Below are 14743 nucleotides of genomic sequence, written 5' to 3' on the forward strand. Positions count from 1 at the left end.
CCCACCCAGCCAAACCCTAATGTAAAGTTATGGCCTGCCCACAACTTAGAACCAGCCTCCACCAACCTAATGCAGAGAATACCCAGAGACCAAACCACATGTTGTGGTGGACAGATTGGTACATGCGTGGGGAGCAAGTTTTGTTGTGCATGGCGCACACTGGAGGACATCAAGACTCAAGACATCCAGCTCTCAAGTCCCCAGTCCTAAAGACTTTCTCAGGTTCAACGGCGCGGTGTGGCACACATCCTCAAGGTGTTTCAGGCTCTCTTCTTTTCTCCCTCTTTCTTCTTGCTTCCTTTTCCTTTCATATTTGTGCTTCACATTTCTGTTCTGTTTAAACTCTGTTATTTTCTTTTTCTTGCATGCGCGTGTTGGACAGGTTTGGTTGAGGAGGGTTGGTTTTCTTTTATGATGGTTTCTTGTTTTCTTTTCTTTTTGTTTGGTTTCTGCTGTTCTGTTTGTTCTAGCGCGCGCATGCACGCTAGGTTGTGATGAGATGTCTGTGAGATGTCACAAACTCCAAGGTTTGAGTTCAGTTGTAACTCAGGCTTTGGAGCGGCATGGACCTACTCTGAACCATAATTTTCAGTTTCTCCATCAAATTCAAAGTTATTAATCTTGGCATTTGTCTACCTTTGATTGTGGCAATTAATAAGCTCATGATGTAACAAAGGCAGAGCCAGTCACCAGGGGAGACTTTGACGCACTCTCCAGAGAGTGCCAGAGTCTAATTTTATGTTGTGCTGGGTCTGATGTGAGTCAGATGTGGATTAGGAAATGATTGATAAATTCTTCAGAAGTCAATGGGAAGTGTGTCAGAATTGATGCCAAATTGTCACAGGACCTTGTGCAATGTTGAATAGAACCATTCAATTTTCTCATGATAACTTAATTACAACCTGTAATGAAATCATAGTTAATCAATGCCCAATTATTACTCATTTATGGTGAATTTCTGCTGATCAATTTCTCTATGTCAAAGGGGTTTCACACAATGTAAATGTGACTTGCGGGGGCTTTCATGGCTTTCTGACCGGGTTTTACTTGTAATGGAGCTGTGAAAGGCCCCTCCAGTGATCTGTCACCCTAATGTACGCGCGTACACGAAGGTGACATTGGCAAAGTGGAAAAAAATCACATGCATGTGCATGGAGACATTGGAAAACAAAAAAACACAAAAACAACTCACAAGCTCATATATGTTAAGAAGCCAGGATGTCTAGCTGAAATCTGGGATCACAAACCTCCAAGCTTAACTTGACTCATATTTTCTCCCTACTTTCATCCTTTTTTGGCTCAATTCTAGATAATACTGGCCTTCTTTAGGGAAATATGCCAATTCAGATGGGCCTTTCACATGATTCTAACAGGGGTGTACATGTTGTTGATCTGTGGGAGGCCCAAACTGAAATTTGTGACAACCTTTTACGCGCGCACATGAGGGTTATATTAGCAAATTGAAAACAATGACCACTTTCATGTGCATGTAAATAATATGAATTGAACCCCAAGAATTCATCTCAATCAATAAACAGTTCAAATGGAATTATGATTTGATTGTGGCCATTGTGTCTTAGTGGTTTCAACTGCATTCCAGTTGTGTTCCAGTTGACTCCTGCATGATTTCTGGATAATTTATGCATGAATCCAGGATCAGTTTCAGATCATTTGTGGATTAGTTCCAGAATTTTTCATTACTTCTTACACTACTTTCATCAAAGGCATCCAGCACAGTTACAGAAAAAGGGTACAGTATGGCACTCTCTGGAGAGTGCATCAAAACCCCCCCTGGTGAGTGAAAACAAGATTGTCTCACCCAGCTTTGAAGTTCGCCCCATGTGAACCCGATCAAGCGGCCTTTTTTCTTCAAGAAGAGCCAAGTTACAATATCTTTAAGAATGCTTTCTGGTGCTCCTGAGCAACCCCTTCTAATAATTCCAATGAGCCAAGGTGTTCTCTGTGCTCCTCAATTTTATCCATCATGTCACGAATTGATCAAAGTCAAGCAATAGCATCTTCTGGTGATTGGGGGATATCTGACCTAATAAATTGAATCAGTACCTGACAGATGGGAATACATAGGTTTTTTATCCCTACCAGGCTGTCCTGAGCTCATCCTCTAAGGATAGTAGTTTTCCAAGCTCAATAGCTTGATCAACCTCGTCATCCTTGCAGTTTTTGTAGTGGTTGCGCTCCTTGGTCCACTGCTCCTCAAGAAAGGTTTGCGTGTAGTTTTCTGTGGTGTACTGATTGGGTGACTGGTACAAGAGATCAAGGCGAGATTGACAATCTACAATACAATTGAGTGCCTGCTCAAGATGTTGTAACAACCAGCTCACTGGTTTCAAGAGGATTTCAATCAAATATGAATGAGACAAGCTCGGTAACAAAATTCCAACTCACTCAAATTAATCTTCAGCTTTCCCCCGTAGTATTCACATTGGAGGGAAATAGATTGCAGTCTGCAAACTTGGGTGGCACTGCAAAGGGGCCCTACCAGATTGGCTATTTGTGACCAGAGGTGTTCCATACCCTCACCATCTGAGAGGCCCCAACCAAGGTTATAGCGAGGGTTGTATTGAAGTTGGCATGCCCATTGGTGAACATAAGCATGAAAAACAGATGTCCCAAACTTTACCTGCCCAATGTTTGTTCCCAAAAGGTTCCACTGAGTAATGCCAATTAAGCAAAATGGAAAAGCAGTAGCCACAGCTGTAGGAGGTGGGACTAACCTTGCAAACATTGGCATTCAAATGAAATCCAATATCATAAAGGAACCCAAAGTTCTTTCCTGGGAATGCAGTGAACAGGTTGTCAATAATGCTGACCGGATAATACAGCCTTTATATAGAAAACGGTAGACAGTGAGCATCAAAAAACAAAAAAGAAAGGGGATGAGAAAGACTGCACTCACTTTTCACCACTCTGTTAAATGTTATTGAGCTTGAGGGGAATATCATGCCAACAACAACTGCCAAACAGCCCAGTATCATCACACTTGTCCCATGAGCACGCATTGCAGACATTGTTGGCAGCTTTGTGCGCGTCTGAACAGGATGTCTAGATGATCAGATATCTGCTGTCAGTAACTTGCTTTGAATCACCATGGTGAATTTGAATCATACCTCCAATCCTTGTGTGTTATTGGCGGTTGTTTCTTCATTCCGCTGGTGGCCATCAATCTGGGATGGGGGAATGAAATTGGAAGGATAATCAGCCTTGGTGGGCACATCCTTACTGGCAGACCTATGATGCCGGTGCTGGAAGTTTCCGTCCATTGCTATGATGGCATAGACCTCATCCAATGATCCTTTCTCATTGCAAGCTTTGGGTCCAAAGCACGATGGGTATGTTGATGCCCATTCATCTTGGGTTGTAAGGCCTAGCGTCTTGTGGAGGATCTTGGTTTGAAGGATCTGGATTCGGTTATAAACATTGAGAGCTTGTGAAAAAGGCAGCCGTAGTTGGCGAGAGGTCCCCCGCCGTCCACGTGCTTTTAATTTCTGCATGGAGCGCTTGTCTTGATGGGACAATAAGCCAACAACAAAAGATGTGTACGGTATACTTGATTCATGCCAGAGGCTTTGATAGAGCTGTAGTGTTGGGATCACAAAAGCTGTGCGGGGTCTTGTGGGCGAGACTGCAATGTAACTGTAGTGAATAAGGCGTATGAGGTCTGGAATACATTTGCAAAAAGTGAAGGTTTGACCAGGCAAGCGGTCTAAGTACAAGTTTTACAGTCATCAGCTAACTGTTCATCTAACTAGCTGCCAGGGATCAGATTTTTTTTACTTAGAACTGACCGTGGGTTTGAATCAAATCCAGCTTTCTGGTTGTTACTAGCTCCGGGGTGCATGTACATTTGGATAAGGGTAGGAGATATGTTTGTGAGGCCGTCCAGTTTTTGGTGTGATGTTGGCAAGTGAAGTATGCCGCCATCATAGAATTCTTGAGTTGCTTCCACGAAGTCACCAACAGATCGCGATGCCGAGCATATTCAGAGACAAAACCAGTTGGCTGAAAGGGACAAGTGTTTTGGTCAGCATGATTATATTGCTCCCCAGCTCTGTAGACATCATCATTGGCCCATTCTTCTTGCGTAGCACTAGCGGAAGCAGCCATGTTATTTTGTGGGACTGTGAGTGCCCCGTTTCTTCTATTTGAGAGGCAATCCACCATACAGATTGAGTTTGCAAGTCTACTAGGGGAGGGTGAACGTTGTCGGACACCGGGTCCTTGAGCAATGACAAAGCCGGAACGCCACCTACGGGGCATGATTAGAACGTGAATCAATTGTGATCTGGATTCAAATTCATTAAGGGTAAAAACCATGTTATAATTAGTTTGACAAATTGGAATTTGAAAACTAGAAAGCTGCACAGATTGTATAAATATCTCTTACCAGGTATGACAATGTTGGATTGTCAGGACCAATAGAAGAGAGTCTGTTCGATTGATGCGAGTGTAGTTGGTTTAGTTGATTTGATGCCTTGTACACATACAATGACGGACTTGTACACATACCATTGGCATAAAGACCCCGGGGGTAGACGGAGATCTGATGCCGTTCATATATTTCTATGTATGTACTCCACACAAGGCCGGGAGAGGTCCCTTGGCCAATTGCCGGCCTCCGCCGCCCGGCCAACCTCAGGCATGGACTTGAGATGGTATGTAGTCATGTATTTACACCCATGTAGCCTTGGCCGACCAGTCTTACAAGTCTTCAAGTGCAACTTGGCCAGCTTACAGGGGTGAGGTTCCGCGCGTCTGTGTGAGGCAGCGTGAAGCAGGTTTTCAACTACTCAGTAGCCTCTGAGATCCGCTCATTAAGGCTACTGAGTAGGTGAAAAGGTGATGTCACGGGTGTTATGGGCAGGCCATAACTTTACATTAGGGTTTGGCTGGGTGGGGAAAATCCATGACCCAACTGCCATTCTTTTTTGAAACTGCTGTATGTACTACCAAATATAATTCTATTTTCTTTTCCAAGAAGGTTGGACCTTCTCAATTTTTTTTGTTTTGGTGTATGGGTTTGTTTTGATTTTTAGATTAACTTTTGGCTGGAGTATCCCAGAGCCCTCTTGTCCCTTGCCGGTTGTGTAACGGTCTGGTGCTTGGTTGGCCCCTCCGTTTGGGCAGAGGACAGCGGTCTATCACCATGCGCCGTGGTGGATGGGGTCAATGAGCAGCTCTGGTTTGGAATATGGCCTCAGTTTTTCCTGAAGTCTACTCCAAGACCATATTCTCAAGGATGATGGCTCTGGTTTTCAATTTAGCCTTGGGCTGTATCTGACACCTGTCAAATCAAAACTCCGAGTATACATGAAAGATATGTGATTTGTAAGGGATTTTCAAAAACAATTTTTTTAAATTCTGTCCAAGCTTCTTGGAAAAGACAATATATTATTTGATTATGTTCTCTCAAAAACAGTTTAATCCCAAATAACTTTTGACTGAGTGGAGCTAGCCTAGTGGTTCAAGTGAGTGACTAGGGGTTAAATGACATGTAGAATCTAATTATGCAATAATACATCCAAGAATATTCATCCTTCTCATACAGTGAACCATGACTTTATGCAATTTGATTCTTGAAACAGATTTGGCACACCACAGCATCAACTGGCACTGAACCATATATTTTCAGTCTTCCATCAATTTTAAGTTTGTTGATCTTGGCACTACTGGCCCGTATTCTCAGAATCCCACATCTTTGAAGTTTGTTTTCCCGCACAACAATCTCATCTAGTTCTCTGGTTTTGATCACATTCCCGCCAGCAGTATCCCCAGCCACCTCTCAACACAAAAATTGCCAACACGCAATTCCAGCCGTCAGAAAATCAAACCCCCCCCCCCCCCCCTCCCAACGCTACAAGACTTCTCAGCTCCCTTTCTCAACCAATCACCTGGAGGGCATACACAGCTCTACATTCTCAGTTCACAAATTCCCCTCCCCCAACTGCCTACCGTCTGACACGATAGCAGTTCCTCAACAAACTGAAGCTACATTCTACTCTATTTTCCCATCTGATTTTATCTCTTGATTTGAGCCCTGTCCAATTTCAACCACAGGAAAATCCATTCTTCCATTGGGTGTGGTTTGGTTTGTTGGTGTCATCAGGTTGAAAGATAATTTTCCCTAAACTCAGATCGTACAGTATGTCGATAAATAATAGGGGGCTTCAAAATTGATCCAGGAAGCGTTCCAGGTCCAAACTCCAGGAAAACCAAAACACAGCCAAAAAATAATTCCTGGAGGTTCTACATTGAGACCCCCAGAAAGAGGAACTTCCTGCATTTGAACCCAGGAGAACAAGACCTGGAAATGATTATCTGTTTTAACATGTTTTGTCCCATGCCTTTGGGGTCCCCGAAGGACCAGCTCCTTCCCCCCCACGCAACCACAAGTTGATCTGACCTCATCGGACTTTCTTGTACATTTTTTTTTTCATCAGCAGTTTCAAATTAGCTCAAACTGCATCAATTCCGACTACTCTAATTGCTGTCGACCGGGAGGGACTTTCCCTGTCGACAGCCATATAAGGCAGTTGACCGGGAGAAGTCCCTCCCGGATGACTGCTTGATATGGCTGTCGGCCAGGAGGGACTCCTCCTGGTCGACTCTTGTATGTATGTGGTTGTCGGCCGGGAGGTACTGCTCCTGGTTGACTGCCTTGTATGGCTGTCAACCTTGAGATACTGCTCCCGGTAGACTGCCTTATATGGCTGTCAACCGGGAGGTACTGTACTACTGCTCCAGTCCCTCCCGGATGACTGCTTGATATGGCTGTCGACCGGGAGGGACTCCTCCCGGTTCCTCCCGGTCAACTCTTGTATGTATGTGGTTGTCGACCGGGAGGTACTGCTCCCGGCCAACTGCCTTATATGGCTGTTGACCGGGAGGGACTCCTCTGGGTTGAGTCTTGACTGCTTGATATTACTGTTGAGTGGGAGGTATTTTCTAGCATGGCGGGCGGTGGACAAAAATTCGCTCGAAGTTAGTGTGAGGTGGTGGGAAAGATGATGTAGGGGTGTCGAAAAAAAAGGCGGGGGTCCGGGGTTTGAGAAGAAAGGTGGGATTTATCCTCTTTTGTCCTCTTTTAATTTCCTGATTTCCTGTTTTCCTGGATGTCCTGGAAGGGCATAGGAAGAAGGAGATCAGGTCCGCAGGAAGCGTTCCAGGTCGCTCATTTTTCCTGGAAACTCCGACCTGGAACGCTTCCTGGATCAATTTTGAAACCCCCTAATCCCAAAATATTGCGTAGGATCTGGTCGAGTTGGAGTTGAATCCGAACTTCCCGCAGTCCCTCGGCCTCCGGAGGTCGCGGCGAGGGCCCTTTGGGCCCCCCTCGGAGGGACTTGAGATAAGTTCGAGTTGAATCGCACAAAGAGTTTCATCAGGTTGCCTTGCTCAATTCAATCTACACGTGATTCTATCACGAACAAATAGGGAAGAGCTGCTGAAGGACAAAGGTTGGCGGTCGCTTAATGAGAGTGTTCATCTGCGGTGAAAGTTAAACGATGTTCGCTAGCAACGAAACATCGCCATGTCCGTTCCGGTCCGGTTCAGTTCGCTCCCGCCTGCGTCGCGTGGCAGGGCGATGATCAGCTCCCGCTCTCTTCGAACTGCCTCTGGAGATGAAGGGAAATGGAGATCCGCCCACTGGCAGTGGTGATCTTCACCGCATGATTACCCAAATATTCGATCAGTGGCTCATCTTTTGAATCCAGTCTGGTCGAAAGCTCGTGCATGGTGATTGGTGCGCAATTTTGTGGTATAAGTGGATGGCCTCTCTGGCCGCTTAGTCTATCTCATCCATCCAACTCCTGCTCAATCATCTGTTTGTAAGTGTTCATAACGATAAGAAGACTTTAAGTTCACTGCATAACACTGACATTATCTTTCTCGTTGAAGACTATAAGCTTCACTCGCCCATCTTCGCCAGGAATTTCATTTGCATTTTTAGACCAGCAAGATGCTTTCATCCAACGTCCTCGTGTGCCTAACTCCGGTTTTCTTTGGCGGGTTTATGGCCTTGAAGGTGACCAGCCCCAACGAAGGCGCGGCATGGAAGTAAGTCGGGCGAGTTTTCTGCATCGACAAGAGGCCACACAATTAATTTATTCGCACCAATCCTAGTCTGCAGCAGACGAACACCGTTACTTGGACTTCAGTCGGAACTGACCCCGCATCATTTGACATAGTTTTGGTCAACAACAATGCCAAGTGAGTGCATTATGAACCCTTCGAGTGATTTCATGAATACTGACAACAACAAACACAGTTGTTCTCCTACCGGCATGAGCCAAATGATCAAACAAAATGTTGCTTCCGCCCAAGGCAAGTACGACATGAGTGGTGTTGCGTCCGTCAAGGCGTGCGGTGGCTATCAAATCAATCTCGTAGCTACTAATGCGCCAGGTAGCCATGTAAGTTCTTTTTCAAACCCTTGTACCAATTGAATTGAGTAGACTGATGCTGCTTCCCCGATTTCAGAACACTGGGATCTTGGCCCAGTCGGCCCCATTCAACGTTACCCAAGGAGCTGGTGCACCCGTCCCCGGGCCCAACGCGGTCAATCCTTCTCCCGTTGATCCGTCCATCGCCCCTCAGAACTCTTCTACTTCGGCACCAGCGGGAGCACCAGCACCAGAGGCAGCGGCAGCACCAGGTTACTCGCCCCCTGCTCCGCAATCCAATTCAAGCGCACCCGGCACCGATACTCCCGGCTTTGCCTCGTTAAACGCGGTTTCAATTCAGAAGCTTGTTACGTCTATGTTGTTGCCTGCATCTCTTTTGCTCCTGTGATGATGCTACTTTGTATTCTTACTCTTCCATTCCATCATTGTTCCCCATACTCACCCCTCGACTCTCCAAGCATCCCATTCATTGTTTATATTAGCTTTATGTTTTATGTTTTTTCATCCCTGGACCCTCATGTGTACACAGTCTAACTAAGGAAAATGTTCTTAACTGAAATGAAAGCAGACATTTTCTGTTGGCCAACTCGTGACTTTTTGAATAAAAACATGGTTCCATTTAAATACATCTGCTCATCACAGTGTCCATTTTATTCCAACCCAAAGGCAGACACTGGTTGCAGATTGGATATAGTTCCTTTTACTTGATGCCATGGATGCTCCAAAAGGCTACGGCAGTGGTGGGGGTGCCAGGGGTAGTGAGTGAACCCTGGCTGTCATTAAATGCAAGTTGAAGAGGCAATTACATTTATTTTGCACAGATGGTTTTTTGTTGATATGTTAGGGGGCTTAGCTAATTGACTCCCAGCAGTTTTACTCCCAACTCCCCAAAGTAGCAGACTTCTGGAAGAACAAATTTTGACGCCCCTCCCCGGTCCGCAGGACCAAAAATTGACCCGGGGGCAAATTTGGGAGTCAGATTTAAATTTATAAAAATTGTTTGGGAGTTGGAACCCCAATTTCCCAAATTGTGCCAAAGATAAAATAAAAGTAACTTCTTGCTGCGCCCAAAGCACACCAAAATTTCAGGCATATAAAAAACTCTGAAGAGCACATGGTGAACTGCATGGAATTAGCAAACCCCAGGAAAGGATTTTGCTAATGCAGGTCTGATTTGGTGGATTTCCTCCTAAGAAAAACTACCAAAACTGTGGCCCAGGTGCCCCAAAGGGCACCAAAAGTTCACAGTGTCAAATCTGTCTCAATTTTTTATATTCTAGGCAGTAATTAAACAACCAAAAAAAAAAAAATGAGGTGGCGGGGAATTTTGGTCATATTTCCTGCTACTAAAAATGGTGGGAGTATATAGTGCCTCTGGCACTGTTTATAGTTAGCACACTCATCTCAAGGAGTCTGCTGATGCCATTCATTTCACCATGTGCTCTTCAGAAGGTCCTTTTCCCACTGTGAAATTTTGGTGGGCTTTGGGCACACCAGTGAGGAGTTATAATTTTTTGTTTATTTCTGTCATTTTTTGGAAAGTTCAAATTTGAACCCCCAGACTATATTAAATAATTTGACTTCCAACTCCCAAAAGCCACCCTGCCCAAATTTTAGGTGCTGGGGACTTGGGACAGATTTCAAAATATGGTCTTCTGCCATCCAGTACTTTTGGGAGTTGGAAGTTGAATTTTAAGGGTAAACCTTTGGGGCACATTTCAACCTGTTTATGAAAATTTCCTTGTAAAATTGGCAGGCTGCACTGATTGATGAGAAACAGTGCATCCTGGAAAGCTTGCCAAAATTTTAAAATTTTGTTTGTGCCTTAAATTCACCTTCAAAGTTTTGTAAAATTCAACTGTGAACCCCCCTCAAGGACGACTCAGATAGACAACTTTAAGGCCATTTTTATCAAATTTTAACAGTAGATTTTCATAAAAATTTCCAACTTAATATTTAGGGTTTCCAGAAGAATCTGAACAGATTGCAAAATTTTAATTAAAAATGTGATCAAAATGGCCTCAAAGTCCCAAATGTGAACCCCCCCTTTTACATAAGAGTTGAGTGGCACTAAGTAGACATTGTTGACTTTTTTTACCTTTCTTCTGGTGATTTTTCAAGATCAAAACAAACAGTACATTGACATACATGTCACAGATCTTTGGATTAAATGAGGATCCAGACATGTTTTCCTCTTGCCAACTTTTAATGTTTTTGTTAGGATTTCAAGTTTAAGGGAGAGAAAATACCCATGTATCGTTCCCAGAAATGAAAGCAATCTACGTTGAAATGATTACAAGTTTGATTCTAGTAATCAGGTAATGGTTAGAATTTTGTTGATAATGAATTTTCCCTATGGCTACATTTCCGATTGTTGGGTTGGGTATCAAATGGTATGTTACCTGTCACCTGATTATTCGATTTTAGAGCAGCTAAAAAAATATTCGGAATGTACCAGTCGAAAATAGTTAGTTCCAGTCACCGTTGGTTTATTGCTTCCATTAGAAAAAGCATCACAAACCCATTCCCAAGTTTTTTTCAGCCACGTTCTGGGCAATTTCTCACGTGATTTATAGTATGCGTCCATATGATCGAGCTCCTTCGTACTGCCTACCAGATCCATCTCGGGGAGGCTTACAAACTTGCAGCGCTTTGTGAGTTTCCAATAAAGGAACAACAAAAGGTATATTACGATTGTGATATAGTTCGTGATGAAGTTGGAGGTTGACCTATGCCAATGGGTACCAGAATGGATGTCAAGAGTTATCGTGAGAGGAGAGTGCTGACACTTTTGTGAGGGCGCGGAAAAGTTGACCAGAAACTAAGGTTCCGATCCGGTGCCCCGGAGCCGGATATCACCCATCCCGCACCCTGACCCTGGTCTTATCCGGAATCCGGCCGGATTTTCCCGGATCTGAAAGCAAGGGGCATTTCCCAAAAAAAGTACCAATTTGATCGGGTATGCCGGGGATTCCCCGGTAGGGTGCCCGATTCATGCGGGTTTAACGGGTATTCCCCGAGAAAAGACCTTATTTTCGGGTGGGTTTACCCGCATAAATCTCGCTTTTGGAGCGCTGTTCACTATCCGACCGGATTCCGGATCCCTTGAGCTCAATCCCGAACCCTGATCTGGCGTGCGGGGTTTCCGGATTTCTCCGGATCTGCGGGGTCCGGATCGGAACCTTACCAGAAACCCACCAATTACCCTGAAGGAAAACTTCAAATCCGCTGAACAGGATTACCAAGACTATCATGCATAAGCCGAAGTATGAAAGGTATGGTTGAAAAGGCGATTTGTAGGGTATCTTGTTCCGGTCAATACCATGGTACTTCATTCCTTGATAAAAATGGAGGTATGACTACAAGATCGCCGGTACATAAATCCTCATTAGTGAAGGCTGATGCGCTGAGTAGACTGAATTTCGAACTTCTTACCACCAAGACAGACAGCCAAGTAACCAGTCCGGTCACGGCAGACATTCTAGTGAGCCAGTGAAAGACGGTTGCACCACTGTTGTTGAGCCTCAAAAACGCCAGGAGTCCACCAGCCGCTGGTGGGATGAGCGCAAAGATAGGTAGGCCTGATTTAGTACATTTGCTGAACACAGAAGGTGCCATCCCCCGACATGCCAGCCCATGGAGGATTCGACTACCGCAGTCTGAGACATAAAAGATAGCTCGGATGTCAGATAAAGTCCAACGAGCCTCCTTGCCACGCTCGCTCGAGCTCACACAAACCCGTGTTACCAGTCGAATAAGCGGCAAGCAATATTACCGCATTGACGATATCAGGTAAAATAGAAATACCCCCATTGTTAATTGCAATGACAAAGGGGGAAGCCTGGCTAGTTCCATGACCTTTGACAGAGGCTAATCGGGGAGAATTGGAAGGGACCAGCAGTCCGGCGACAGTAACTCCACCGATGTAAAATATTAAGATCCTGGGGAACAAAGAATTTGCGAGGCAGAGGAAATTGTTAAAAGACTTTCCATTCTCTTTCTCTCGGGCAAGGAATGGCGTGTACCTAAAGAAAACTCTCTTGATGGCCTTAGGTATGGTCTTGCGAGGGTTCTCAGCTTCACCAGCTATGATAGCTACCGACTCAACCCCCTGGTAGCTGTAACTGTAAAACGAAGATAACAAGACTTCGGGTTATTCTTCTATTTGAATGGCCTGGAAGAGTGAGCTAGATAGCATACGCTGCTTGAATAAACACTGTCCAAACTCCCAGAAATCTGCCAACCGGTCCGAGTACCCCGTGAAACTGGACAAACGGACCAGGATCTCGCCAATATCTTTATCGAGTCACACAGACCTTAAACATGAATAAAACTGCCCAGAACCTGGAGGTAACTTCTTAGACCTCACCGTAACCCAATGCGATCGTGCGTTGGTCCACCGCCTAGGGAATGAAACAAATCAGGTTTCCAAGCGAAATGAGACTACCGGGTCATTTGTGCAATATTGATAAAGTATCACACCTAAATCTAGGATAATTCCAAGTATGACCAAAATCATGATGACCATCAACTTAATGGCGGCTTGATAGGAGAATGACGTCATTCAGGTGTTTGCTAGGAGACCGAGCCGGTATCGTCATTTTATGAAGATGTTTCGAACTCACAAAAGACGAATTCAGCCTTCATATTTGTTCAAAGTGCGGGTCAGGGGCAAGTAATTAGTGGGCTTAACAAATTTGTTTGAGGATGAGCAATTGGACTTACTTCACCATACCATCTCACGCCTGTAAGGTTGATTGCACATATGGTCACCAGAAACTGCAAACAACCAAGTATAAAACAGATTGGCTCAAATACTGAATCCAAGCATATTGTGTTAAATACCAACGATTGTAATATAAACCCAGGAGGGCGTCGTAGCATCCCAGTACTCTACCACAATCGCTGCCGCTAGATACGAACCAGAGGTTCAACTTCAGATTAGATGAGAATATTTCACTTGAGAGAACGGTCTGAATGATTTCCAAGATGAATTCATTAGTCCAACATACCGGTTATTTCGGCAGCAAGTGAGATAGGACTCGCTAAACTGGACGTAGAAAAGATGAGGATCAATTGAAGAGAATCAGGATCCACGAGCTTTCTACATTCAACATAACAGACAACTCATACCACATGTTCACGCCGACTTCGTCGAATTTGAGGTCAGGAATCAAACCAGCACTGTTAATATTAAGACTTATGGTGATTGCCAAAAAGAAACTAGAATTGAAGTAACATTTAATACCTGCAAAACCCATGGCAGGGTCAAAGAATCGTTCGGCATAATGGGGAATCGCGCCCGTCACTTCAATCATGCACGAGAACAATGCCAGCGTCAAATTCGATGGAAGAACTGCAGATTTATATGCAGTTCTTTTATTTTTGAGATTGTTTACCTGGAAACATTGTCACCATTTCACCCTAATTAAACAGGAAAATAGCTTTCAATCAGCGTGCAAAAAAAATCCGGCCCTGGAAAATATCTTACCAGTGCGACCTGCATACTGAACACGACGGCCCCTGTATGTCAATGATAAAGTTAGATAGTGGTTACAATGAGCTAATAAAGGCCTTCCTCGTAAGAATGTTGGAAACAGATTGAAGCCATTTACCCATCAGGACATAGCCGAGAAGAGTACCAACAGGGCCTGCTTGACGAATCGCCTGGCCACTTCCTAAAAATAATCCCGTGCCAATCGTACCTAGAAACATTGAGGTTATGAGATCCATCAGTGACTCAGACTACTGCGGACAAGATAAGTGCTGCTGTGCACTTACCCGCCATCGCAATCATCGAAATATGGCGTTGCTTGAGCTTCCTGTGAACTTGGGTTGATGCGTCGGCTGAGCTATTTATCGAAGCATCCTTTACTTTTTCGTCGCTATGAAAAATATCTATGTTTACGGCTGAACCGTCGCAAGGTTTGCTCGTACCAGACTGGCTTTGGGTATCATTCTGGAGTGGTTTCGAAGCCATTATGGTCTGATTAATAAAAGTAATTACCAGCTCCTACACCGAAGGAAGGGCTCAACGAAGTCGAGACTCGAGAGGAAGCGATGTGGGGTCCGAGGCACACTCTATTTATTTAAGCCGGTGGGATGTCTGTGAAACTGCGCTTTTGGATGTTTGTCTATCTATTTATCATTCATGTTAACGATCACAGGTATACATACTCTTGCAGATAGGAAAGGACAGGTGTAGTGGTAAACATGTACTAGGCTGTACTTGAAAATGGATCCGAAGACTGCATGATAATCCCAAGGATCTTTAGCGCTGTTAAGTTTTTATGCTACTACGGTCTTGATCAGTCAATGTC

At 44.5% G+C, this 14743-nt stretch overlaps 3 protein-coding genes across 3 annotated transcripts; 1 reads left to right on the top strand and 2 right to left on the bottom strand.

Moving 5' to 3' along the window:
• Window positions 1-7978: 7978 nt before the first annotated feature.
• Window positions 7979-8811, top strand: PtA15_11A156 (uncharacterized protein; the record flags this gene model as incomplete). The annotated part of the gene is made up of 5 exons (XM_053161035.1): window positions 7979-8076; window positions 8143-8229; window positions 8288-8432; window positions 8500-8600; window positions 8709-8811. 5 exons carry the CDS (start codon window positions 7979-7981, stop codon window positions 8809-8811), a joined length of 534 nt encoding a protein of 177 aa, XP_053025022.1.
• A 2025-nt stretch (window positions 8812-10836) lies between these two features.
• PtA15_11A157 (uncharacterized protein) lies at window positions 10837-12987 on the bottom strand (the record flags this gene model as incomplete). Its single annotated transcript, XM_053161036.1, has 8 exons — window positions 10837-11152; window positions 11622-11782; window positions 11859-12082; window positions 12156-12364; window positions 12449-12547; window positions 12624-12719; window positions 12793-12826; window positions 12906-12987. The coding sequence occupies 8 exons, from the start codon at window positions 12985-12987 to the stop codon at window positions 10837-10839; spliced, it is 1221 nt and encodes a 406-aa protein (XP_053025023.1).
• Window positions 12988-13025: 38 nt separating this feature from the next.
• PtA15_11A158 (uncharacterized protein) lies at window positions 13026-14403 on the bottom strand (the record flags this gene model as incomplete). The annotated part of the gene is made up of 9 exons (XM_053161037.1): window positions 13026-13064; window positions 13149-13202; window positions 13273-13334; window positions 13436-13473; window positions 13557-13731; window positions 13823-13847; window positions 13915-13946; window positions 14039-14128; window positions 14205-14403. The coding sequence occupies 9 exons, from the start codon at window positions 14401-14403 to the stop codon at window positions 13026-13028; spliced, it is 714 nt and encodes a 237-aa protein (XP_053025024.1).
• Between the last annotated feature and the right edge of the window lie 340 nt (window positions 14404-14743).

Source organism: Puccinia triticina, chromosome 11A (assembly GCF_026914185.1).
Source record: "Puccinia triticina chromosome 11A, complete sequence".
In the NCBI taxonomy this organism is placed as follows: domain Eukaryota; kingdom Fungi; phylum Basidiomycota; class Pucciniomycetes; order Pucciniales; family Pucciniaceae; genus Puccinia; species Puccinia triticina.